At 49.3% G+C, this 26715-nt stretch overlaps 6 protein-coding genes across 6 annotated transcripts; 3 read left to right on the top strand and 3 right to left on the bottom strand.

Moving 5' to 3' along the window:
* Positions 1–3094: 3094 nt before the first annotated feature.
* BCR38DRAFT_405721 (uncharacterized protein) lies at positions 3095–5436 on the top strand (the record flags this gene model as incomplete). Its single annotated transcript, XM_040857981.1, has 5 exons — positions 3095–3312; positions 3375–3764; positions 3822–4057; positions 4092–5268; positions 5385–5436. The coding sequence occupies 5 exons, from the start codon at positions 3095–3097 to the stop codon at positions 5434–5436; spliced, it is 2073 nt and encodes a 690-aa protein (XP_040720019.1).
* A 398-nt stretch (positions 5437–5834) lies between these two features.
* BCR38DRAFT_332273 (domain found in IF2B/IF5-domain-containing protein) lies at positions 5835–7223 on the bottom strand (the record flags this gene model as incomplete). The annotated part of the gene is made up of 2 exons (XM_040855134.1): positions 5835–6134; positions 6207–7223. The coding sequence occupies 2 exons, from the start codon at positions 7221–7223 to the stop codon at positions 5835–5837; spliced, it is 1317 nt and encodes a 438-aa protein (XP_040720020.1).
* A 2387-nt stretch (positions 7224–9610) lies between these two features.
* Positions 9611–10587, bottom strand: BCR38DRAFT_333958 (uncharacterized protein; the record flags this gene model as incomplete). The annotated part of the gene is made up of 2 exons (XM_040855274.1): positions 9611–9936; positions 9993–10587. The coding sequence occupies 2 exons, from the start codon at positions 10585–10587 to the stop codon at positions 9611–9613; spliced, it is 921 nt and encodes a 306-aa protein (XP_040720021.1).
* Positions 10588–17730: 7143 nt separating this feature from the next.
* Positions 17731–19480, top strand: BCR38DRAFT_420940 (uncharacterized protein). Its single transcript, XM_040859408.1, has 2 exons — positions 17731–18747; positions 19303–19480. The coding sequence occupies exons 1-2, from the start codon at positions 17910–17912 to the stop codon at positions 19338–19340; spliced, it is 876 nt and encodes a 291-aa protein (XP_040720022.1). The 5' UTR covers positions 17731–17909; the 3' UTR covers positions 19341–19480.
* A 238-nt stretch (positions 19481–19718) lies between these two features.
* On the top strand, positions 19719–21156 carry BCR38DRAFT_454951 (CTLH/CRA C-terminal to lish motif domain-containing protein; the record flags this gene model as incomplete). Its single annotated transcript, XM_040861747.1, has 3 exons — positions 19719–19769; positions 19898–20443; positions 20512–21156. The coding sequence occupies 3 exons, from the start codon at positions 19719–19721 to the stop codon at positions 21154–21156; spliced, it is 1242 nt and encodes a 413-aa protein (XP_040720023.1).
* A 652-nt stretch (positions 21157–21808) lies between these two features.
* On the bottom strand, positions 21809–23356 carry BCR38DRAFT_481224 (ribonuclease H-like domain-containing protein; the record flags this gene model as incomplete). The annotated part of the gene is made up of 2 exons (XM_040863357.1): positions 21809–22891; positions 22943–23356. The coding sequence occupies 2 exons, from the start codon at positions 23354–23356 to the stop codon at positions 21809–21811; spliced, it is 1497 nt and encodes a 498-aa protein (XP_040720024.1).
* Positions 23357–26715: the final 3359 nt, after the last annotated feature.

Raw genomic sequence — 26715 nt, forward strand, 5'->3', positions numbered from 1 at the left:
GATGGAAATGTACAACATCACGGAGCCAATGTTGATCACAGCAAAACTTTCACCCCTGCGTTGATGCATGTCAGTGCGGTCAAATCTTCAAGATTATTGGATATGGTGGAACTAGTTTGAATATGCTACCACTTGGCCCCAGCTTAAAATGAATGCTGAACATATTGACCCAGAGATCTACTATTGAGAACTGGTTCCATGATATAATGGTAAGGAGGAAAATTCCTCATCTTATTAGCGCTGTTTGATTATCTATAAGCCAACAAGAGAATCTACGTCATAAAGATATCACCACTCCATTGAAGTGTAGTAGAAGTACCTCCAGTAGACATTCAAACAACACAGATATCTGCCCCCGAACAGATCAGAAAGAGAATGAGTAACCACCCAGTACTCACCTTGACCCAAGTGACGAGTTTCAAAACCACAATATACCTCGTGGAGCCACATAGGCAACACATACAAAGACAATCCCAAGGATTCACTTGAGGATTAGCGTCGGGATGTAGACGACAAAATCCCCCTTGGCCGTACTAGGGCTTCAAGGTGCCAGCTCCCTTTCGGTGGTGGGTGGCTTTTCCATCTGGCTGTCTGTGCTATAGCCATGTAACATATCGCAGGTGGGGTCGAATGAGGCTTGCAGAAATCTCTCGGGGGTACACCGTAGGGAATCGTTTGATGTTGAATGAGGTACGCCACGTTCGGTTGCATCACTCACTGGATTGTGCAAAATCAAATACTCACTTGACAGTCTTGCTAGTGGCCTAAATTGGGCGTCTTTTGTCAAATGTCCAGACTTATTATCGTCGCTCTTCGTTCCGGTGGGATGATCAAAAGCGTTTCATTGATGAATGTCTATTCTCCCGTGAGAGCCAGATATGTCCTTAATGGAACTGACTTACAAGAGACTGAAAAGATGTCGGTTAGAGCTTCCAGTATGTCCCATTGTTCGGGAGATCACGCATTCGTTGGCAGCCGCGACTGCCTCTCCTGGACCAAATGGCCCGAGCCTCTCGGATCGCAACTTCTCGTTGAAGTAGCCTACGGCAGACTGTATTTGGGGTCATTGACTCCCACCTGGGCTGGTATTTTATGCCAAAACCCTTTTCCTCCCATCTGGAATTGCAGTACGGGAGGGTGCAGTGCACGCCCATCTCGGGATACAGTTTCACTTCAACAATTCCAAATCCAATTTAGTTTCACCAGGTATCCGATGCCCAGCTGCGGTGCTGCAGCCTCCTTGTATTCGCCCAACACTAACCGACTTGATAGCAGGATGTGCTCAACTGTGCGGTTCGTCTACCGCTGCCAATGCGAGGAGGCGACGGTCTTTGAATGCTTGAGAAAACGATACCAGGAGGACCATTGCCCGGTGCACAGTCCTGACATGACAACGATTCTGATTGAAGACTGCCACCACTGTACCCAACCGTCGCAATGCATGAATGTGGAAAAACCGAGCTGTGTCAGTGCGGAGGAACGTCCTGCTCTTCACGAAATTCCAATCAATTCACTTCAACATCGCGACAACATCGTACCAACTTCCCACCCTTCGCCTTGAACCAAGGGCACCAAATTTTCTGAAATAGCCGCACATGCACGCCCACATATACCGCTACTGTCGGTCTCCAGATGTTTTGGGCAGTCTTGCACGCGGTGGCTGCGTATTATCATCTCGCCTGCTGAGACCCACACAATTCAACAAGACAGCAAAGAAGGATCTTCCCTTCGTGATCTTGGAGGAAAAGAATTGGAATCATGTCGATTTTGCTGATGGACTGCAACTTGCTTGGACAGAAGAGCATAAAAGACGATGATGTATATGGCATGCTGGCGGATATCTGACATTATTTGACTGGCCAATTGATAGCTTGGGTTTATCATCGCAACACATCGCGCCCTCAAGGTAAGTTCTAGGTGACCGTTGAGCATATCAATACTCAGAACTTGAATTATACTGACCATTGCAAATGCAGGGATCGCTTCCAATCTACAGTGAGCACACGCCGCCTGTATGCTCCATGCTAGATAACCCCCCGATACCATGTCAAATTCGGCAGCCATTTACAATAGGACCTATCGTGTCCACCACATACACATATAAACATATGTGCTAGAAATGACCCGAGGCTTTTAGTCCATCCGGTGATCCTCAGATCTCGACTCGGTAGCGCTGGGGATATCGAGCTCTCTATCGTCAATTATTGTAAGCTAGCTGTAATATGGACGTATGCATACTATCATCCTTCCTCTCCCATCAGCAACAATTTGCGCCGTGGAAACTTACATACTTCAGACCGAGTCGGCCACAGGGCATGTCACCTCGATACTTGCACCCGGTGCCTATTACTGGGCAGGAATCGAGTTAAACCAATCTAGATTTCAATGAGCATGTTGATTGAATGCTGATTCCAGTGGTTGTAACGACCACCTGAAAGCATATTCCGAAGACTTCGAAGGCAAGTCATTGGAAGCGTTGACTATGCGGAAGCTGAGATGACCAATCAAGGGCAAGCATGAGCATTCGAAGCCGGCCAATCAGCTATCATAGCCGCAGATCTGACGTCTTGGCTCAAACCCCCCAAACCCCCCCCCCCCCCCCCGACCTATGCTAGACCCCTGTCACGCGATCTCATTCGACGACAGATTGGCAACAATCTCGCTGCCCATGCTGGCTCAGCCTGTCTTCGACGCCCCAACGGACAGGCCGCGCCAGCCTTCAGGTCGACTTGGATTACCGAGAGCCCCCTACCTCTGCCGCAGATCAGTCTCCTTCCAAGGTCCACAATGCGAGATATTCCATTGAGGCAGTCGTCCTCGTGTTTTGGTTGGTCAAGCTGCTATGATAGGTCAAGGACCACATGATCAGCAAGTGCTGGACAGCATGGGGCTGGATTCCCCCTATGTTCCCAATAAGAAGTCTTACAGAACCTCAGCTGTTTCCCATTTACTTCTGCAAGCTATGCTATGGCTACTCGTCGCTCCCTTTCAATATTTCCTTTGAATTTTATAGCCGAGGACAGTGGTTTGTCTCGCGGCAGAGTTCTACTCGCCTTCCACTCTTTCGAATTATACATTCCGTCACTTATCAACCATGGGTCTTACGAGATCCGGAGTGCTGGCCCTGGGCTGGGTTATAACGGCCTGCTTAGCGAGTCCAATGGCACTGGACCTGTCTGTGTTAAACGCACCGGATGCTGATCTTCTCGTACGTGAAGGTATCGCGCTTGCAAATTCTCGAGACCTAGAAAAACGGCTTTCGGCCGACTTCTCGATGGAAAAGACATGGAAGGACGAAGTGCTTTTCGGCGGGTACGCAATTCATTTCGACCACCGTCCATGTGTGAGGCTAACTTGGACGCCTTGGGGTACAGTTCCTGGACCGATACTCAGGATAACGGTGCTCTCAGTACTGCACTCACAATCACGTGTGTGGACTGCTACACCAAGGGAACTGTCACCGCGGAATTGTGGGAGGATCTTATCCATCCGTCTGTCAAACTTGAGTTCAACCAGATTGAAGCATACGTTTTCCTTGGGCTCGAGACAAACGCGGCACAGACGTTCTCTGTCAACCTGTTCATGTCTAACTCTCCTATTGGATTGGGATTCCCGGGACTCAGTGTGGGTGTTGTCTTCTTCGTAGATTTGGTCTTCAGCCTGACGGAGGAAATCGACCTCACCGGGGGATTTTACGTGAAACTGGCAGATGGGGCTTTCCTTGAAGCTGACATTTTTGGCGGTGACATCACCAACTCCTTTTTGTAAGTCGACTTGCTTCCAACCATGTGTTGTGGCAATATGTTAAACCATCAACGTAGTGATGGAATTAGCAGCAAGTCTCTGCCAGTAACCGTAACGTCAGGTACAGCCACGTTCAAGGCGGATCTTAGGCTTCGCGTCCAATGTGGTGCAGAGTCGAGTATAGACGTATTCGGAATCGGGGCCGGCGCCGTCGTCGGCATCTACGCAAATATCATCGAGTTCGTGGCGGTTATTGACTCGACGCCGACGTGCGCGCTGGAGAGTACGGAGTGGTGGGATCTCAATGTTGGAGGTAAGTCAAACCTAGGAGGAACGAATACGCCCAGCTCTCTGCAATATCCCTCTCAAGTGTGATCGTCCCGGCGTTGGTGTCATCAAGACGCTGAAGCTAATTCCGACTCCTGCAGCTTACGCCCATCTTGACGTCGTTATCGATTGGAAGACCCTTGGACCGGTCCCAACAGTATCGACGACATTGCTCACTGCTCCGACTATGTCGCAATGCTGGATAGAGGGGGGTGGCTCATCTAGTGTATCGGCCACGGTGACGGCCACAACGACAGGTGTCATTACATCCCCAGCCGCGGTCTCGGCATCCCTCAGCGAACCGTTTTCTGCTACAGACTCCTCGTCGTATAGCAATCCGGCAACGCCCTTGGTTTCTTCATTTATTAGCAATTCAGCTCGAGCTTCAGCCTCCGTCAGCCTCCCACTCCCGACCTCATACGGCCCAAGCATCACCGAGACGACTTTCAACCCCGTCAACACAACATCTTCGGCGCCAGTCACCACCTCTTCCCCGCCTCTTACCTCGCTCGTCGGCTCTTCCGGCGTATACAGCCACAGCTCCCCCCTATCCAACTCTTCCTCCTATCCCGGCATCACCGATACCGACCTGGTGACATCCACAGTCTACTCCACGACGGTCTACACCATAACCGCCTGCGCTGCAGGAGTCATTAATTGCCCCGCATCGTATCAGAAGGAACTCATCGTCACGCAAACGATCGACAGTTTCACCACCATCTGCGCCGCCTCAGCCAACATCACCGCTCCTCCGCAAGCCGAAGCGCCAACCATGACTACTACCCTCGCTTCCCCGGACGCCGTGCATGTCATCACGGACGCAGTAACCCTCATTCCGTGCCCTATCCCCATCATCGCTACCTTTGTTCCCCCAAGCTCCCTGGCCGTGACTGCTTTGGCCAAGGGAGAAGCTTCAGTGATACCGGAGACGACCGCAGCGCTTCTCAGAACAGTAACAACACCAGCCGCCCATTCTATTCATGCAGATATGGCGAGCAAGTGGACGAATACCACAACGACTATCGCCCGTACCGGAGCATTGATATCATTCTCGTACTCTACCAGTGCAAGTGCCATAGGTATAAGTTCCTCAACCTCCGCGACCCAAGCCCAGGTCGTCAGTGCAGCAGCAGCTCGAGTCGAGGGCGCCTTCTTGGCTGCCGCCGCTGCCGCCTTTGTTGCAATGGTCCATATTCTGTAAGCAAGTCATTAACGCATGGAAAAGGCCGGTAGGGAAAGGGAAGAGAGCGATTGGCGTGTAGTACCCAAATGTTCGTTAGCGTGTAGCAAGTATTTGGATTTTTACGTCACAGACACAGACACACACCTTTACTAGTTGCGGGGGCTTCCGTAGCGGAAGAATAGGTTGCCTTGCTCGATACTTCTAAATGATTGTAAGCGTATATTTGTAGAATAAGCTGGTTGCGGCAGTTCTATGTCACTAGAAGTGGGCACTGGGTTATCACTTTAGGCGCCAGCAAATTTCTTTATTTGCGTTGGACAACTTCAACGCAGTTGGGGGTAGACAGCGGCGTGAATTGAGCTATGACACAAGTACAACTGGGCAACCTAACTAGAATGACAATTTCATGTGGTGATCGACCCTAGGCAACCTTCCTTGCGTGTGAAGGTGGTATACCTGGGGTGAACTTTTGTTTGGGTTGCTCGCAGAAGACAGAAATGCAACGAAGTAGCAGTAAGACGTTCATCGAAATCACAAGCCCGGACGGACTTCTCGAGCAGGCATGATCGTACGGTCCAGTCTACTCGTCATCAGTCTCCTCCTCCGATTCAGCCTCGTCAAGCCACTTGATGAAAACTTCAGCGGAGCGGCGAATCTCACGCGAGATAGCTAGGTCGCAGTACTTCTTGCTGGCCTTGGAGCCCCACTTCTTGACTATGTCCTCTGTGATCAAATCCTTCTCGTACAATTGATACAGGATCTTGTTCGAGATGGTGTCAGGGGTCATGAGTTTGGGGTGCTCTTTACCCTTGCTAGCCAACAGGCGCTCGAGGCCACCGAGAAGGGCCTTCTCGTGGCGCTCCGAGTTCTTTCCCGCGACCTCAGGATCCTTGACAAGCTACTGTGGTGTTAGTTTCGTGTTCCTTCGACCGAGGCAATGGTGGGTATATACCTGCTTGAACAGAGAAGCGCGTTTGGGAATCTGGGTGGCGATATTCTCGTTGAAGAGAGTCTGGACGAGGACCAAGACAGTCTTGTACTTGGCCTCGATGCCCAGCTCCTTAGCCTTCTTGTAAACTTCTAGGTCATCAACCTTATCAATGCCTTCCTTCTCAGCCTGCTCCAGAACCCATTCACCCAGGGCATCGTAGGCGGTGCTACCGCCGCCTTCTCCCTCCTCGTCCTCCTCGCCACCTTCAAGGACGAGTCTCTGGCGAAACTCGCTGGGCAGCTGGTTCTGACGAGCCTTGACGGCCTTCTCAGACATGTCAACAGCCCAGTCATCATCCTTGATGTCCTTGGACGCATCATAGACCTGCGCGTCAGCCTTGAACTTGGTGAACTCGTCGTCGCTACCGACGTCGTTATCATCGTCATCGTTGTTGCCATTCTCGTTGGAGCCGTTCTCCGAGTTGTCATCACCACCGCTGCCGCTGCCATTCTCCTTGCCATTCTGGAGGCCTCGCTGCTTCGCAACGCGGGCAGCCTGGCGTTCAGCCTTGGTTGACTTGTTCTTCTTACCCTTCTTCGGTTGAGTCTTGATCATGAAGTTGGTCAAGTTGGTGTGGGGCAGGGGCCTACTGCGGGCACCACAGGCCTTACAATCCTTTCGAATGACATCGTCTTTGATGGAGATGTCCGTCTCGGGATTTCCACAGTCGTCGCAGAGGACGTACTTCTCAATGAAGGTAAAGAGGGACTTCTGCAGAACTTCGGCCTCGTGGGCACCATTGATGATCCAGCGGTCATCGGGAGGGTCAATGTTGGTCTGGGCACCAAGGTCCAGGCCAAACCACTTGATGACGTAGGATCCCGGGCGGGCGAGGGAAGCAGCAATGTTGCTCAGGTTGACAACAACGGTCTTGATACCGTTTCCTTTGCCTTCAACCTTGACCATGACTCTCTGCATCTTGTAACGATAGAACTTATCGTCCCCCTTCTTGGGGTTGACAGCAAGGAGTTCAACCATGATGGCGGTATTGAACGGGAAAGTAGTTGATGCGATGGGTGTTGTGATGACGGGGGTGGCTGTACGAGTTCTCGTTGACGGATGACTTGACTAATACGGACTGTCGGTCATTCGTAGGACGATTGGAAGCTATAGGCGCTTGTCGGACTCGGTAGAGATAGAGAGCGAGAGAGAGAGAGAGAGGTGGACGTTAATACGAGGGGTTATTCCTAGCGGACATGGGCGTAGGGTCGACTGTCGAGCAGTTGTTACCGGCGTAGGTAGGCATTAACTCGTTGCTGTTTCGTTCAACCGACTGAGCTGATGTTGGGGCTACAAGGCTTCCGCGGTATGCGAAATGATTGCAGCGTGAGAGGGGGAAGGTGTCTAAACACAGCGGTCTTGTCGTGCTGATACATAAACAGCAGTGTGATGTGTACCCGTCTAAGTGGGAGTGTGGTGTTGTAGTCTGGGACTTGTGAATGCGAAAGCCGACTTGGTACTCGGTTACGGCGGCCCAGCGATAGCTGTCGAGGACAATGGTGAGTGTCAGATGTGGTGGTGAATGCGAGGGGCAGAGGTGCAAGGTTTGAGAAGAATAGGAATTTACGTGGGATTTGATGTGTGAAGAAGTGGAGATAGAGATGTGGGTTGCGTGTTTGCACTCGGAGACAACAGAGGCGACGCTTTGGAAGCCGATGTCGAAGGGTCAAGGCCAGCGGCGAATTGCGGGGGTGTCGTGTGTCTAAAACAAGCAGTGCGATCAGATGAGTCGTTCGGAGATGCGACGCAGTGTCGTGGGCAATTGTTGGTAAAAAAAAAAAGGAAAAAAAAAAGCTAGGAGGGCTGAGAGAGATATGGGGTGGATGGGGGAGGTGAGCAAGGAGAAATTCGAAACTGAGATTCAAGACAAGAGCGAAGGCGCAGCCACCAGCACGGGCAGGTGGTGCCTAACCGATGGCCTGGCCGCATGCATGAGGGGCAAGTGCGATTGCGACTAAGAATGAGGCGAACATGGAAAATTCTGGTCCACATAGCATCTATCTCCACCACACTTTCGTATGCTCAATCTTTGCGCATCGCTACTCTGTACCTACTTCAGGTTTGTTTGTTTACTGTCAGCAGCTGTTAGCACATTATTCAAGTCATCGTTTGTCAAATATTTCCAAAAGCAGAGTAATGCGACTGCTGCTCATCCATGTCGTGTTACATGATTGTGTTACATGATTCTAGAAAGAACACTATCATTTCTTCAGATGAATCTAACGCCTCCACAAGCCAGCGTAGATTTGCTAGTCAATGATCGATTTTTGATGCTTTGTCATTTCACTGAAATAGGCTCGACTGCATAATGTTCAAGTGCCCCAGCCTTGAGAACTGTGCCGTCGAATTTGCATAACTCTCAGGGCGGCAATGTGTAGGCAGTCTAAGAGTAAACCACCAATCATGGCATTATGCCACCAGCATTCATTCTTGGGCCTCGAAACTAGAAACTGCTTGCACTTGCGGCTCTGCAGGGCGGCGTTATTACTGAGACGCGCAACTAATATTTACGCTGTGGATTGCAAGAGGTCTGGTAAAGACTACCTACTTGACCTTAGTTACTGTGCTAGACTCGTCATCTAAACGTACCATCTAGACATGGGGGACATGCACAGAGAAACACCCAGGAATCACCCTCACCCAAACCAAGTAAACCAATGGATTATTCTGAGGGATCAATGTGGCAATCGGCATTGAAGCTTCAGGCTTCTCAAATGCTTAATGGCACTATACATATCCAACGGTTTCATGTTAGCTGCAGGTGTAAAGTATAATAGTAAGCCTGTTCTAGACTCTTACCTCAGCCCTTTTATTTGTCCTTAACGGGCGGCATGGGTAGCATTTGGGTTCCGTTGTTGGTTCCATTGCTGTCCCAAGCCCTGCGCGATCATGTCACAGTTGGGCGCAACGAGTTGGACATATGGTAACTAGATGTGGTACTATGCATTTATTTCACGTTGCACCATGAATGAGCCTGTTGAGCCTGTTTTCAAAAGGCCCATGTGTAGATAGAAATGTTGCGAAAATAGTAGCTCAAGTCCTAGCATTCTGGGCGACTGTTTCTCACAAATCTTCTCGGGAGCCCAAGTCCGAGCATAAGCCTAACCTAGCCGTGTGCCATGAACGCCAGCCTCAAGACATCCATCATATGATTCCAGGTGCTACCATGACACTGAGCACCACCTGCACCATGTGCGATCTCCCATCCATCTCAAAATTAGGATCATTGGCCGAATAATGGTTACAAATTTCAAATATGGCACGCGGAGAGGTGCCTGAAAAGGAGAAGTGGCACAGAAAGGGGGTATAGAAAAATCAACGACTTCGAGAGGGAATGCGTAGTGTAGTCATCGCCGAGAGGTGCATTAAGAGGAAGCAGGCTCCTCCTTCGACTGAGTGGGTTGCAGTCCCGCATTCTGGGCCACTTGCTTCCAAAGAGTCAACTCCCGGTATGCTCTCTCGCACTCCTGCTTGAGCTTGTCGTTCGCAGCACCGAGTTCCTGAATAGCTTGCTCTGTGAGCAGCTTCTCAAGGGTCCACTTCTCAATATTTTGAGCCTCGTTCTCCTTCAGCTGAGTGATGAACGAGACTGCACGCTGAAGAATGGACCCCTTGTTCTTCTCGCAACCAGGTACGATTTTTGCAAGCTCGTTGATGCCTTCGTTGATAGTTTCCCGTCGGCGACGCTCGACTTTGGAAGAAACAAGTCAGCCATTGTTTTGGAGAAATCGTCGATACCAAACTTACCCTCTTTGTGATTATCCTTGCGTTGCTTATGCCACTCCTCAGAGCCTACAGCCGCCTTACTGTGTGATGAAGTAGAATATGCGGGTTGGGCTGGTCTGATGCCGTTCTGTATTGACGGCGGTACTATGCTGGAACCAGTTGTATCAGGAATGTTGTTGTTGTCACCTTGAAGCATATCGGTGGTCCCAAAGGATGCGTCATGATGATGCTCATTCTCATTCGCGACTTGTGCGGCAAAGGTCTCCTCGGTTGTTTGTGGGACGTGGAGGGTTGGATACATAGATCCTAGGGCTGCTGCTGCTGTGGTTGATGCATTCGCAGGATCGGCAGACTCGTGGTGGTCTGCTGTTGCTTGCTGAAGGGCAGTGAAATCTGCAGCGCTGACGTTGGCAGCGGCAGCAGCCTGCGCGGCCTCCACAGCCGTCTCGACATAGGCTGCAGGATCCGCATCAGGATTGCTTGACATGGCTGCAGCTGGTGCATTGCGCTTTGCTCGGCGAGATTCAGATGGTGAATCGGGGGCCCCTCGCTTTCGCTTCTGACTAGGACTGTTGGGGCTGAACTCGCTTTGGTCTTGAGTGACTGCTTCAGCCATCGCAGTCAAGTAGGCACGATCAGGGACCAACTCCAGGGTCGACTCGGCTTGGTGATACCCGGTTGACTCCATCATTTTTAATTATGAAAGGTAGCTAGCTGCTTGAGTGACAGCACCTAGGGTAGGTCCAGTGCGATGAAGGCCCCCAGAGAATCGTGCAAGTCAAGGAGAAGTACTCGCAGTGACAATTGCAAGGGATCGCTGCAGATGAAGATTTCTGAGGATTCAATGATTGCAGGCGTCTATAATGACTTCCTGAACAGAAAGGCTGTTTTATGCCTTTCGGAAGCTCAAAACTGCAGTCGCTGGTTGCCCTGGCAGATGGTATTAGCTTCAACTTCAATCTGATTTCAAAAACGCTCAGGTTTAGCATCAGGCATTATCAAGAGGCACGACCCAAGCGGGAGAATCAGTCGAGAACTTCCATCTCGCCACGGCAAACTGATGCATCAAAGAGTTGTACGGGAAGAAGTCCGTAAGCCTTCATGTCAAGTTGCTGGATTGAGATGCAGGCGGTCATCAGTTGATGAAGCCCCCAACCGCGTAGTCCCAACAATCTGACATTGCGACCAGATGCCAATCCCATGGCCGAAGTGATTTCGAGCTGCACCATGGCTGAGCATGGTCAGCTTGTCAAATGCACAATGTATCCGACATGTGCCGGTCTCTTCTTTTTTCTTCGTTGTACGATTCTGAAGCAGCACTTGCGCATGTGGGCCAGGTAAGATAGTCGCACTACGAGGCTTAAAAGCACGGCGGACGCAATGCAAACGAAGAGATTTTGCAAGCGGGAGCTGAAGATATGAGAAGTGTTGGCGAGTGTGATCTGTCAAGTCGCTATCGAATGCGACCGATGCTGCATCGTGAACCGGGACAGCGATAAAAGGAAATCGACATACCTTTCCAGTCAGGTGATATCCTACCTCGTGACTGCTGCACGCACGTGTTCTCGAGGTCGATTGTCGATGAAGAAATATGGAACCCAACTTCTCGAAGAACCAAGACCTTTTCCTTCAAGGCAGGCAGAGCGAATATCGTGAGGGTTTTCCGGGTTCACCGAGTGCGCTCACAGCCTTATATTCAAATGCGATTCTTCTATGGCAATTGCACTTCGACGGGAGATCTTCAGGAAATGGGAAGGAGCAATGGGTCACGGGTTCAGAGAGCGCGTTTGGGTGTCAGATGGATGATCCACTTATCAATGCCTGAGGCACCAACAGATCAATGCAATTATACAGAATAAATGATAGACTGGCTGCAAGCATGTTGTGTCTGCTTATAAAACTATAATATCGATCTATCCAGCACTATTCACCAAGCTGCATCTGCAACTTATGCTATTATCAATCGTGATCTAGCCCTTCTACGTACAAATAGTGGATCGTCTGCCTGGGCCCCGGTGGCAGCCGAGCGGCGAATCTCCCACACTTGCCAAGCCACCAAGACAGGGCTACCTTGCAGCGGTTAACGTACAAACCACCCACCTTTCTGGCCACCTAATCTGCCAACTACAACAACCTTCGGCACTACAGATTATCGTCGGTATTGGCTATTATTATACAATGCCTCGATATTCAGAAAATTCGATTCAAGGCGCTCTCAACGATATCAATCAAGGGATATCCCAGCGCCAGGCTTCCCTCCGATAGGGCGTTCCACGCTCTACCCTCCAATTACGACTCGGCGATGGCCTCAGCCATTCTGACGCGTCAATCGCGTCGATGAAGCTATCTAGGGATCAGGAAGACGCGCTGATTGGATGGATCCTCGAAATGGACCACGAGGGTCGTAGCCCGTCGGCGCTATTCATCGCTAAGATGGCGTTGATTCTGTTACCTCAGGATCGTCGATCAGAGGGCCTCGGTCGCCATTGGGTTCATCGCTTTATTCAACGCCATCCAGATCGGAAGTATCCAATCTCGACGCCTCGACCGTCAGCGATTTGATGGCCTATCGACGCAGAATATCGACGATTTCTTCGAGACGTACGAAGCCTTGATGTCAGCTCACGACTACTTTCCACATAACGTCTAGAATATAGACGAAACAGGCATCGCGATTGGCGAAGGGATCGAGAATATAGTGTACGGATCGTCGGAGAAACATACAACATTCGTTCGGAGTGACGAAAGCCGCGAATAGGTCACTATATTACATGCTATATCGGCGATGGGTAACTCGTTGACCCCAGCAGTAATATATACTAGCAAGAGCCTCCAAGCCCAATGGTTTAACGATTGCGACGATATACCTGATTGGCAATATACTTATTCGTCTAACGGTTGGATCAGTACAGATATCGCCGTTCGATAGCTTCGTGATATCTTTATACCTCGTACACAACCAGTTGATCCCGACGAGCAGCGGCTCTTGATATTAGATGGTCATATCGCTCACGACAACGTCGAGTTTATGTGGTTAGCCTATTATAACAAGATCTCGTTACTATTTTTGCCAGCACACTGTTCTCACGGGCTCCAACCTCTCGACGTCGCCGTATTTGTTCCATTAAAGCGGTACTATCGCTCGTTAGCGACCTCTCTCTCGATCGAGTACTGTTCTATTCCATTTAAAAAGTCGACGTTCCTCTCGCTATACATCGAGGCATATACGAAGTCGTTCACGATCAGTAATATACAATCAGGCTTCTCTGCAACTGGAATATACCCATTAGATCCATCGCGACCTCAGCCGACGATAGCCCCCCTATCAGAACGACCAACTACACTACCAACAGCTGGTAATTGGCTTCATCCGATAATAATAGCGATGCCAGTGACTAGCTTAGTAGCTAGGGAGAGTCTGGCAGCGATTATGCCATTACGATCGTCGCAACGGCTATTGTTTCGGAAGCTGACTCGTCGGCTAGATGTACAGAGCGTCAAGGTCGCTACTTTGACCCAACGTGTACACGCATTAGAAGCCGAGATAACTTCGTTACGCCCCAAACCACGTAAGAAGGTACGATTAGGGCCTAATGACAGATTTGGTAACATTGTACAGATTAAGGAAGCGATGGATCGAGCCCTTGAAGTAGAACGGCAACGAGACCAGGTACAACGTCGGAATCAGGTAATACTGGACCCAGCTAAGGCGTCAGAATCTATCAGATCTATACCTCAGGAAGCCCTAGAGCACAGCTTTCTATTAGAGCTGGTTGTACCTGAATAGCTATAATAGTACGTTGAATACACTGTTTCGAATACCTTCAATTGGATTGCAATATGTGGCCAGAAAGGTGGGTGGCCGTAAAGGTGGGGTTGTACGTTATGTGGATCTCGTTGCCATTGGCTAAATTGGCATCAAAACTGACCTCTTATGAGTGCTTTTACTTGCACCTGGACAAGTCGGGTCACTGGGGTTGCCAGACGTCTCTAGAGCTTCAATCTAAGAAAACAACTTTGCTGTCAACTAGTATCTTGGACTCTAAGAAATCCAAGCAGTCTTAACTAACTTCCCAGGAAATGTGTGTCCATATTTCAAACACAGATATAGCCCCGGCACAACAAGAAAAAAAAAAGGGCACTCAGTCGTCTATTTTACTTCTAACCGCGTAGCTTGAGTAAGTTGTGTGAAATACTTACTCAGCCTTGGCTTCAGGTGACCGCGGGAAGTTTATATTCAAATTTGATCCATTTGCGACGCCGAACCCCCCCTGTTAATAAAATCGCTTCCTACCAAAAACTAGGCCTTAGTATATGTATGAGGAACTGTGGGCAGATATGGCACAGTATTCGGCCCAGGCACGTGACAAGTAGCGTAACTGCCAAGGCAACCTACGATAACTTCCTAATTGATACAACAACGTTGGGCCGTTTTGCCCGCAGAAACACCTAGATGTTTAATACACATCTCTTCATATTAATCATGACCTGGAAAGCACCTCATGCTTTTCACAATCACTTAGAGCTTCAACTTCGACTCGCAGTTTGAAACCTAGGTGAGACGCAGTGTTTCTTTGCTACCCTAGCTTACTCACTACAGCCTGGATATTGTGATTGTTACTTGACACCACAATGCGCTCTTAACAGTGACGGGCAGAAAGTGGAGAGGCTACAATTTTACAATCCTCATATGGTTGTAGTATTAAACGTCCAAGATTATAATATTGCTTTAAAAGATTGCGCCTGAAATATAGCAATAGCATGGGACCAGGTCAACGTAAACATCTCTCGTTTTCAGGCAGCATGATAGGCAGTAATTCTTCTGGTGCTGAATTTCATCTGCATATTTTCTATGTGGAAAACACCCAATGCTTTATTAGTTTAAGTGCGACTTCGTATGTACCATCTTCCCCAGATCATGGCAAGTAAATGATGAGTGAAGTAAAATTAAACTACATTCAAAAATCCACGCCTGATCCCACGATGCTGAAGTATTTCAGAACTAAGTTGTTTTTTTAGGACCGTTCCCCATACTAATGTACAATTGCGGACTGTTCTAGCTGCTCCACGAGATACGTATATAATCAAATAGGCAGTGGAAGAACTTCAGATGGTCTCCAAGAAAACCTGTGTTATTTTCAGAAACTGATGTCCATTGACCCTGAATTTGTGATACTTATCTTGAATGTTGGTTGATGGAACAGTGTTCGCAACTTTCAGAATAAGCAGTTTGAGTGTCCTGTATGGTCCAGTCCCACGATTTCTACGATGCCACTCCTTAATATCTCGCAATTAACAAAAAAAAGAAGACTTCACAAATACGATACCTCTCTCTCTCTCTTTCTATCTCATATTTTTTTACCAGGTCCTAGATTCAGCGTTGTGAAATTTTTTAACTGGCATATCATAACGGAACAAACCATATGATTCCTCTTACATCTAAGTACCTCGCGGCATTTAGCTTCTCTTTCAGCTACTTGAGTAAATAATCAGGTAGTAACTTCAGATTAGTCTTCTGTAGATTATCAAGTTCCAATTTGCGTCCTTTTCTTGTCTCCCATCCGATTTTCCTTTCCGAATACCTCAGCGTTGGTCATCTCCTCGGGTCGCTCCTTTCTCCTTCCAACGACGTCACCCTTTTGGCACTGCCCTTAGCATGGCTTTACAATATAGAACCCTGGCTGTAAGCGCCCTAATGCTTCCATACTTGAGCCATTCGATTGTGAACTCAAGAGCTCTATTTCAGCCTACTTTGGCGCTTTCAGGAACTGAATTTGTACGGCAATGATTCTAACGTCTCCTGGAACTGGCACGTGCATCTGTTATTTAAGTATTGAAATTGACTGGATCTCAGAGCATCTTCGTGGGGTATTTGCTAATTTCTGTATTTTCTGCCTTGCGATGAAGGTCATTTCAATCTCTGCTATGGATATTTGCCAGTCTCTGCATGCGATGTTTACCCTGGTGCAATTGTCGGCGATGATTGTAAGAACAAGTGCAACTTTCTGGCTCAAAGCTGTGTGATTAGTTACTGTATTGGAAGAGACTAGATAGTCTCACGGGAAGAGGGCTGATGGAAAAGAAGAACACTGAATTATCCCAGTTTAGGGGGTTTATTCCACCTCGCAGTGCAATGATGGAACAATATTGAAGAAAACCTGCAATAATCATTGGGCAGGTTCAAGTTGCCCCTTTGAGAGCCTCTGTAGTTGGACTGCCGTAAATTGTTAAGGATGTGTGGGTGTATCTACTTTCTCTGTGTTGGAAGATAAAATCCAAGTCTTCTAGTGGTCACTCTCCACCCATTCAGACACCCAACAATCCCACACTTTTTATTCCGTCATCCACAGTGTGTCTCCAAGTGAGGATTACTAGCTGTCTCCACCGATAGGCTCACAGCCTTTAGCATCGTATCGAAATCACGCCTGCCATTCTTTCGGCAAGCCCCATGATCGCAGCTGCCTTTGCGATATTAATTATACTGACGTTCCCATGTCGCCCTTATCATTATCATAGTGCAAATCACACTGAGCCGGCCACGATCATCGTGCACTTGATTGCCTGCAATTCCCATTGTCCCCCTAACACCATTATTATCGTCACATCAAACTCATCCCTCTTTTTCAATTGTCCTCCGTTACTGCTTTTGCCACTCGTCATTCATCCACTATCAAAGTAACACCAAAAGGGACAGTCACCACAGCATTCATTCGCGAGTGAGCAACTGGCATAAATGGACCATGCTACTTGTCCCTCGGGATAAGCAGAAGCACCCCAATCATGGCCAAAAGGAACAGCGATGGGCAACTTCTGGGTACTCCGAACATGATTGCTAGATGTCAGAAGCAAGTCTCGGTACGCATGTTCTTTGAATTGAACCTACCCCGTCTCTCATCTGATATTTCATAGGCATTCTTTCTCACTTCAACCTTCGACCTCTTCCCAGAGAATGACCGCATTCCAGCTTGCCAGGGAGGTCTCGACTGGATCAGCGACTTAACCGGGAAACTGAAGTGGATAGGGGCTCAACTCAACTCCGTGTCTCCGAAAAACATCCTCAATTGTGTCAGCGAGGATGCCACCGAGGGTGCAAGTATCGAGAAGAACATTAGGATTGTGACAGCCCTCCTCAATAAAGCAGATGCTCTGGGAAATAAAATAAGAAGCACAATGGAGAAAGAACAGGTCAGTTAGGGACTTTGCCTTTGGGGCAGATTTCAGAAATCCAATTACTCTCGACACCCTTCGCAAAGAGCACGTGGTGACTTTTAACTGTTTCAGGACCGACAAGATGCCGCCAACGACCTCTCGGGCCTGGTCCGGGGCCAAAGTGCTGCTTGTGAGTTCCACGAGGATACCAACGAAGAGCTTTTCCAAAAGTCCATCGACGAGTTCATTCAGTTTCCTTCATCGCCTGAGACCGATGGCATGAAAACGCCGCCCCTGTCTCCTACCAGATCACAATCATCCCAGCAAACTGCGGCTATCGTAACGGTCATTCCAGAGACCGCCCCAAAGAATATGACCCCTGACACGACCAAGGGGGAGAAAATCGCAGAGGAGAGAACCGCAGAGAAGACTACATCAAAGGAGGCTACCTCTGAAAAGATCACAAGAGAGAAGGTGACCCAGCACGCGACCCCGGATACGACCACGCCTGAGAAGGCCAGTTCTGATCATGCCAAAATAGCGAGGGTTATTCAACCGCATACTCCGACAAAGCAGCTAGGGCCTCCACCGCCGCGAGCGCCAAATACTGCCTTGGTAGTGGGCCCCAACGTCCCTTTCGCCAGCCTGAACTCGACATCACTACTTCGAAATGACCAGCCGTTTTCGTTGCAAAAGCTCGCGGTCGATACTCAGAAGGAAGGTGGAGCGAAGACGCCAGCGCAGCATGGCCAAGAGGTCAATGTACAGCCTGGATCAAGCCAGGAGAACATGCAAGTGCAGTCGCAGTTAGACGCTATTGAACTCCTACCAACCGCATCAGCCAAGCTACAGGAAGAAACACCACAAGTGCAGCGAACACCTTCATCAGAGAGCCCCGCAAAGGCAACATCGCTAATTACCCCTAAACACAAGCTCCCACCGAAGCCAGCTATAGTAGCGCGAATGATGCCACCGCCCTCGCTATCGCCACAGGAATGGCCACAGCTCCCGCGCACGTTACCGCCCCGGCCCATGCCCCAAGCCGCCTATACGCATGTTTCACCGACACATATGGCGCACAACCGATCTAACATAACGCCACTGAGCTGGGCCCCGGCCCCGATCCCAACACCGTCCCTAGGAACACCTGCAGTTCAGAACAAGATGCTCGGATATCCCGGCTCCTATCCACCTCGGCAACCTCAGCAGACTCCATCCCCACATCCTCACCACATTCAGCCCTGGCATCCGGAACAGTTTCCATCCGGATACCCTCCCCGAGCTGTATCACATGGACCAGCAGCTAGACCCAGACAGTCACTGCATCACAATGCCAATGCTCAGATGGCCGCCTTTCACACGAACAATAGTCAGTCAGTACTTACAAACGGCATCCAACCACCGAGCAACGGTCAGCCAGAGCACATGAAAACCTCACGTGCAAATAATGGCCAGATAGAGTACATGAAGGCCTTCCATGCGAACAACGGTCAGACAGGGCAGATGAACAATGGTCGAATGATCGGTTATTCCCACATGCCAGCTCAAGGATATACTCCTGGCCATAACTTGGTGTGGGATCATCCTCAAGAAAACGGGGGTTTTCCCCACGTGACGCCATCACAGCCTGCGCAGAATACTCAGCCAGAGACGCCTACAAAGCGACGTCGCATCATTTAGGAAAGCCCTCATGGCAGAGCTGAGGCCAAGAGAGCTGGCGGCGTATCATGGTGAAATACGGAGTCAGCAATCTCGTCCACGATTGTCTGACTAGGAATTCACTGGAAAGAAAACTGGCCTATAAGGCTATTTGGATGGTTTGAAGCGTTTGTTCCATGACACTGTGGACGAGCTTCGGGGGACTTTCCTCGACGCGTGGCGTCTTTCGGCAGGCATCGAAGTGGATTCTTCGATCTGAGGCGTTGGTTGAACGCATTGATCTTATGAAGGACATGCCCAAAGATTCTCAGTATGGCCAGAGGTTGAAAAGTGGTGGTTGCTCCTGAAGATAGCGATGATGGACGGTGATCATTAGAGATGTGAGGGCAGACCACCAAGGGTTGATTTCAGAATCAGCGAGTTTGGGAGATGCCCTATTGGAAAATGGTTTGTGGATAAACATCAGATACTTGAGTATCTAGCGTGGGAACCTAAAGACGATGACTTGTTTGGAAGATCGTACTTAGCGATTCCTTGAATAAAGGCTTGAATAGTCTTTAGGTGAGGCGAGGTTTTATAGCGGCCGACTAATAAGTCTATGGTTTTTATTGGCAATAGCAATTTGCTGATTTGGGCACCATTGTAGAAAGCAAATTCTCTCTGTGAAAATCGGGAAAAAAGTGAAGATGGTGAAGATTGCTAGAAACTCGTATTCGAAGCGGTTGGAGATGGAACTGCTGCTGGCTGCAGGGTGCGGGTACGTAGCGTGGCCGGGGTACAGCTAACTTCACTCCACTAACCCCACGGATCGACATTGGCCGATTGCCGAACTTGAACGACGTCAATTCCGTCGACCGTAGTCGACGACAAGTTCTAAGCTTTCTATGACAAGTGCTGTGACAAGTTTTAATAGACGCAAATCACTGGTATATGGTCACGATGGGCGACCACGAAGCCTCCAAGCTCGACTACGAGAACCATCTCCTCCTTGTTAGTCCTCGTTTGCGCTTGCTAAGCTACTTCTCTCGCCCAACACGACCACCATCTACCATCCTCTCGCCCCATAACCTTTATCTCGTCTTAACTAGAGCATCAGCGCATGGCTAACACTTGTCTAGGAGCAACCCTTCCTCCGCCTCCCCTTCGAACTCCTACGCAAGAACTTCCACGGCGCCCGATATGAAGTCGAACGCGATGGCACTTGGATCAAGAACACACTGAAAGACACAGCGACCTCGGCTGTCAACGGCCGCTCCTCGCAGGAAGATGTTCTCAAGTCCCTCGACTCTATGATCTCGCGCATGCGCGGCGTCAAGCGCAAACTGACGTCCTTTGCCGACGAAGAGGCCCGATTGTACCGGCACGAGGCAGCTCGGGTGAGCCACCTCGGCGAGCTATACGGCATGCACAGTGTCGACGACGTCAAGTACGAGGCTTGGAGCCGGACGCGGCTGAATCGGCTGCTGGTGGACTACTTGTTGAGGAGTGGGTTCAACGACAGCGCGAGGATGTTGGCGCAGGAGCGAGGGATAGAGGACCTCGTGGATGTAGAGACGTTTGAGCAGATGAGTCGCGTACGTGGGTCTCTGCTAAAAGGGAGCGTAGCGGAGGCGCTGGCTTGGTGCACGGCAGGAGACACGAAAAAGGAGTTACGGAAGATGGACGTATGTTCACGCTTTCTAGAGGTTGGACGACTGCCCGTGACAGCGCGGTTTGCTAACTATCACTATAGAGCAATCTCGAGTTCATGCTTCGGTATCAACAATACATCGAGCTCGTCCGACCTTACACACCCGCAAAGCTCACCGAAGCCATCAAGCATGCACAGAGATTCTTACATCCTTACCGCGAGACCCACGGCAGGGAGGTTCAGCAAGCGTGTGGACTGTTGGCCGTCCCGCCAGACCGAGCGTATAAATATCCAGCGTATCGGGAGCTCTACTCTCCTAAACGCTGGGAGATACTGGCCGATATTTTTACCACTACACACAACACGCTTCTCTCGCTTCCTTCGATTCCTCTACTACATATGGCCCTCTCATCCGGTCTTTCCGCCCTGAAGACACCAGCATGCCATTCCGCACATCCAGCCTCGGCGGCAGCACCCAGTCACTCGACAAGTCTGGCTTTAGCGGCGACCGTGTGTCCAATTTGCAGCACAGAACTCAACGAGCTGGCGCGCAACGTGCCATATGCCCATCACAACCAGAGCCACGTCGAACATGACCTGTTATTATTACCAACCGGACGGGCATACGGCAAGGCGAGCCTTGACGCTTATGCCAAGAAATCGGGCTTGCAGGAAGGGCAGGTCAAGGACTTGAGGACGGGTGATGTGTTTGAGCCCCATGAGTTGAAGAAGGTGTTCATCACCTGAGCCAGCTCCCATTCCATGAGGAAAGCGAGTATGCGCGTTGAGCAGGTGGGTTCAACCAAAGGCGCCTAGCGCTCGACGTATAATTACTTAGCATTTACTTAAAACAGCGGGCTTTCAAGATTGTCTTTAGAGAGCGAGTTACTGGCAGGGAGAGGCATGAACGGCGCTTCGGTTGAAATTAGGCATAGAGTAGCTCTCTGACCGCTGGGGCAGCGCTCACCACACAAGCATTTCATCTTTCGAAAGCCAATCATTACATTTCGTGCATTATGATTGGCGGCCTTCATTTACTTCTCCAAATCGTTTCCCTCCTGCTGACTCCAAGCCCGTTCACCTGACTTTGGTATGTAAAGGAGGGAGATGCCTGCTTACTTAACGTAACTTGACAGCCAAATCACAGGATAATTACAGTCTATGCTAACGGTTTCGTGAAGAGCCAAATGCTAGCTCTATTTTGTACAGCAATGCGAAATATCAATTCTTACTTACACAATGTTTCATAACGACATGCTCTCTATGATGTACGTCACGATGGAATCAACGTTTATTCCATAGCCTCAATTCGCTTCGCCGCCTGTGTCATAATACTACAATACAATCGTTCCTTGCAAAAGTTTCGCTGGACAAAGAGAAGATAGCACTCGCGTTACGCCTAATTCCTTCCTTGGAAGAAGGATCCGAGTACGCCCCCTCCACCCCCTGGAGTCATTGGCGCGAAGTTGTTTCCATTTCCATTTCCGTTTCCATTCGTATTGTGAGACTGAGCTGCCGCCGGTGTCATGGCCAGACTGACGCTAGCGGTTGAGGGAGTGCTAGGTCCATTGCCGTTCGCACCCGTTTCGTTCGTAGGAGTGTTCTCCTTGTTATCGGTTGCGAAGGCGGGCGGGTTGTAAGCTCCGTACATCACCATGCCGGGCATACTAACTCCCACGGACAGACCCCATGTCTTTCCGATCTGGTCGTCGGGAATGGTACCGTTAAAGATCTTCTCGCGCAAGGAGAAGAAGATCTTGCCTGTTAGAAGACTGTCCGATCCCGCCTGGTGTGCTGCGCCCACTCGCTTGATTTTGAAAGTTTCGGCTGCGGCTTCTAAACCAGATTTTATCTCGAATTTCTGCAGAATTTCCGGCACCGAAGGATCTGTTGACGGGAGACGCCCATTGCTGTGCAGTTTGATGGCATATTTGAGGAGATGCTTCACGTCGTATGTCGTAGGGAACCATATCTTCATCAATGAGTCAAACCTAGTGCCATCATTGGGCAGCTCCTCATCCATGAGACACTTTGTGAAGTAGCCGAAATCATATCCTCCGTGGAAAGACAGCCATTTGACCTCCTCGAAGCTGACAAGACCAGACGTGGTCATCAGGGCGGCAAAGGCATTCGGGTCGATGCCGTCACGCTCCAGTTTCTCAAAGTCTATGCCTGCTTGCTGCAATGACTCGATCGAGCTCTGATTTGCCATATCCTCCTTAATATCGAAGTGGAAATTGAACTGCCATGCATACGGTAGTGACCCGTGAGTTGCGAGGTACTTTCTTACAGTCGGACTGACGTCGGCCGAATCGGCAGATGGCCTTGCAGGAGGAGTCTCGCCCTTATCATTGAAGATGGCAATGCCTACTTGGATGATCTTGAGCATATCCACATTTACTCGGAGCGTCTGGTAGTGATAATCGCTCTTGTCAAGAAAGTTTCCCATGGGCCGCCCTACAATACCAGGGAATTCGGTGTCCTGTTAGGCTTGTCAGCAAGTACGGTGCTTCGTCTTCGGACCGTGACTGACCATGGCAACAAAAGAGTATTCGTCGATCAATTCCCGGAGAATGGCAATCTCTTCGTTGAGGTTGTGTTTCCATACATCCCGTATTCGTCCCTTATTTTGACCTGCAGACCTGGCAGTATGCTCGCCTCCCAAGCCATGGGATTGCTGGTGTGGATGTTGCTGTTGCTGCTGTTGCAACTGTGCGCCATGGGCAAATCCCATCCGAGCAGCATGACTCGCTAAGCCAGTCTGGTCCCCAAAGCCAGCACCCAAGCCGGCCAGTCCATTCGCAGGGCTGAAAGGGCTCATCTGTGAATTGCCCAGGTAGCCTTGGGTCGCAAGCGAGGGCGGCTGGTGGGATTGATGATTGTTGAATTGATGGGGATAGGGCGACATGGAGGGCGGCGGCCCACCGCCGAACCTAGCTGGAGGCATGCTTCATGTGATGTGGGAGATACGGATCTGCGCGGTTCGATCGGTCGTCATGGGGCAGCGCGCCGAATGCTAAGCGTTTCCGTCTTCGTCGCCAGATGAAGCCCGATGTCTGGTTTTGCCGGTGATAGGTCGTGATGTTCGATTGAATCCACTTTTCGGGCCGCAAGGAAGTTGGATGTCGCCGACAGTGGTACTGCAATACAGCTAAGTAATGAATACTCGCCAAGTGGATGAGATGAAAAATGCTGTGGTCGGCGACTTTGTACTGCGATGTCGAAAGATGTCGTGTCGAAGCCCCGCCAGCCTTGCTGAAGTCTAGAATTACACGGGCCACCTGCTACATTCACCAACTTCTTTGGAATTCACCGGTCGTTGCACTGTAGCTCAAAGAACAGCTTCTACGGTCAATTACTTGTTTAAGTAGCCATGATAACCTTGCAACAGGAAATATTACTTCTATTCTAAGCAGCATCGAATCTTTTCAATTGTTTGCTTGTAACAATACCCCAAGTTCCAAAGTTGCTTAAATTGAGAGAATCGGGCATCGGTACTTCAGGAACAGGAATTACTTTCAGCCGAGTGTCAAACCTTAAATGGACCCCACCTGCACGTCTGTGTGGATGTGATTGGCCAGCGGCATGAGCTCTCTGTTCTCTGCATGCGGTTGTAGTTAAGGTGACTACTACGTAGGACCTCGCAGTTGAGCCGACCGTGACTTCACGTGATGTCCAAATATTGGGTCCAGGTTACCATAGTGGGGTAAGTATTTCCTCCACTCTTATTAGTTGAAAAATCCTTGAAACTGGATCTAGCTAACTATAGAATCGAATCTGAATTCTAATTCTAACTCCATTTTACTTTCGCTAGTAATAATCTGTGATGCGAGTGCATATGGGGTGTGAATTGTTGTATTGGGAAAGGATGGCCAGGTCAGCTATTCTGGCCTGGCAGAGCTCTTTTATAGCTCTTATATTATCTTATCTATCTTATCTATCGCTGTAGGGTAACCCCCATGGGGTCACGTATCAATGAGAAAGGATGGGATATCTGGCGGTGAAGGAAAAGGAGCTCAGTGTCACGACCTGGGTTGCATCGCATTGGTATAGACCTCGATTAGGTGCTATCGACGAAGATTCTACTCTAAGGAGCGAAGGAAAGAAGATGACAACTTAGGTTTGAGGGAGCGCGACTAAGTCATCCACGCTTGGCGGGGCTCCTACAAGGGTTATGATTGGCTTCCCATCTGACACTGCCACGGCAGGTGTTCCAGCTGTAAGTCACCTGGTTGTAGTGAGTCTGCGAGGGTTGACCTTCACAACTATTATATTGTGAAACGTGTGATATCTGTGACGGTCAACCCTCGCAGACTCACTACAACCAGGTGACTTACAGCTGGAACACCTGCCGTGGCAGTGTCAGATGGGAAGCCAATCATAACCCTTGTAGGAGCCCCGCCAAGCGTGGATGACTTAGTCGCGCTCCCTCAAACCTAAGTTGTCATCTTCTTTCCTTCGCTCCTTAGAGTAGAATCTTCGTCGATAGCACCTAATCGAGGTCTATACCAATGCGATGCAACCCAGGTCGTGACAATATCGTAGACTCGATTAAGAATCGATTTAGAACTAATTATAGAATGATTTTATTATATTTAGGCTAGAGTTACTACGAAAAATCTCTACGAATTTAAAAAGGATAAGTATAGTCGTGTAACGAAACCTCTAATAGTGATACGAAAAGGTAGGGGGACCCACTGGTTAGGTGAATCCCATTCAATTAGATACTATAACGTTGCGCACTGCTGCATTATAGCATCCTCCCCCCTAGGTGCACGCATCAAATAGTCTAGCTGCGTAAACCACTAAAGAGTCTGTAAGGGTTTGTGCTAGTAAGTAAGTCCTGCTGCGGAGTCCTCAAGCAATAATATCGGGGTCTGACGTATGGAGTATAGTGCTTTGGGGTAACTGAAGTATTCAAGTAGGGTAATTGGGAATAGAGTCGTCAAAGCAGTTTGCCTCACCAATGTGTTAGATTGATGCTTAGATTGATCACTGAAGTAGAGACTGTCTATCTATTGAATGCCTGGGAATCCTGTCCCTTATATATCTATTCCCTCCTTCACTGATAACTGGGGCCATTAGATCCTTCATGGATACTATTGGTCCTAACTGGATATGTTGGATCATTTCATATCCAAATGATCCACCCTTGTAAGTCACGTGGCTTGTGATCCTTGCACTAGCTGGCTCCTCCTGCAGCTAGCCACTCCTGTGTGACTTTCCCCTCCTTCTTTGTCCTGTATCCACTGGGCCTGCCATCGGGCCTGTTGCGTTGGTTAGAATCGTAGATTCGTAACAAGTCGGTGAAATAAACCGACCATGGTCGGCTTATATTAGGAGCGCCCCATAAATAGTAATTCAACTGGGGGGATTGGTCGGCTGAACTAGGGCGGTCTATGGTCACCTCAACTACAAACACGGATTGAAAAAGAAAAAGTGTGGTCGTGAACATAGTCGGGTTATATAAAGATTGCCCCTTAATTATTCGGTAAAGTGGGACGCTGGTCGGCTGAGCTGGGGGGCCTATGGTCACCTCAACTGTAGTCTACTCAACTTGGCTATACCTTAGCCATGTTGTTGCGTACCCCAGGCACACCGACTTTGTGCTGTGTTCAGCAATTGGGCCAACCGCCCATAGACGGCCCTTCCGTAGCTGTAGATTCCGGGGAGTTAGGCCCACCATCATCACCAATGCAGCTCTCTTGCCCGTATGGCCCACACATGTACTGGTAAAGTACTCAAGTACCTCACGCTTTTGCTTGGTCTTAGCAATGCGACAAGTACTCTTCGTTATCCGAATAGTTTCCCACTGTTTTAGGCTTCCTGGATGTAGAATCGACGTCTCCAAACTGGTCTACGCCTATTTGGAGTAATTTAGTGAGATTTTATTGTTGACGTATGGTACACTGGGTTCAACAAGGGCATGCCTTGATATTGATATCCCTTTGTGCGTGATTCTTGATGTAGGATAGGTCTATTGGTATGTGCTACGTCACAGTCGTAATTACGGTGCGAGATCTCGCAACCATGATCACATTGACACTGATGGCAATGACAGACCTATGATAGATTGGCCGAGGTGTGGATGGGTGTGGATGGATGATGGATGGCCTAGCTGCCTGCTTAATTCTGATTATCAGAACAGTTTTCGAACAGAATATGACACTGAAATGAACCTGGTTTCGAGCCACACGGGAAATTTGACAAATTTTAGAAAAAGGCGTATTTTTGTCTATGTTGGGGGTATCCGTTACAGTGGGAGGTTGGAATGTGAACAACATTGAATGATGTCGTCAATCCAGG

The sequence above is a fragment of the Pseudomassariella vexata genome (genome assembly GCF_002105095.1).
Source record: "Pseudomassariella vexata strain CBS 129021 chromosome Unknown BCR38scaffold_2, whole genome shotgun sequence".
Lineage (NCBI taxonomy): Eukaryota > Fungi > Ascomycota > Sordariomycetes > Amphisphaeriales > Pseudomassariaceae > Pseudomassariella > Pseudomassariella vexata.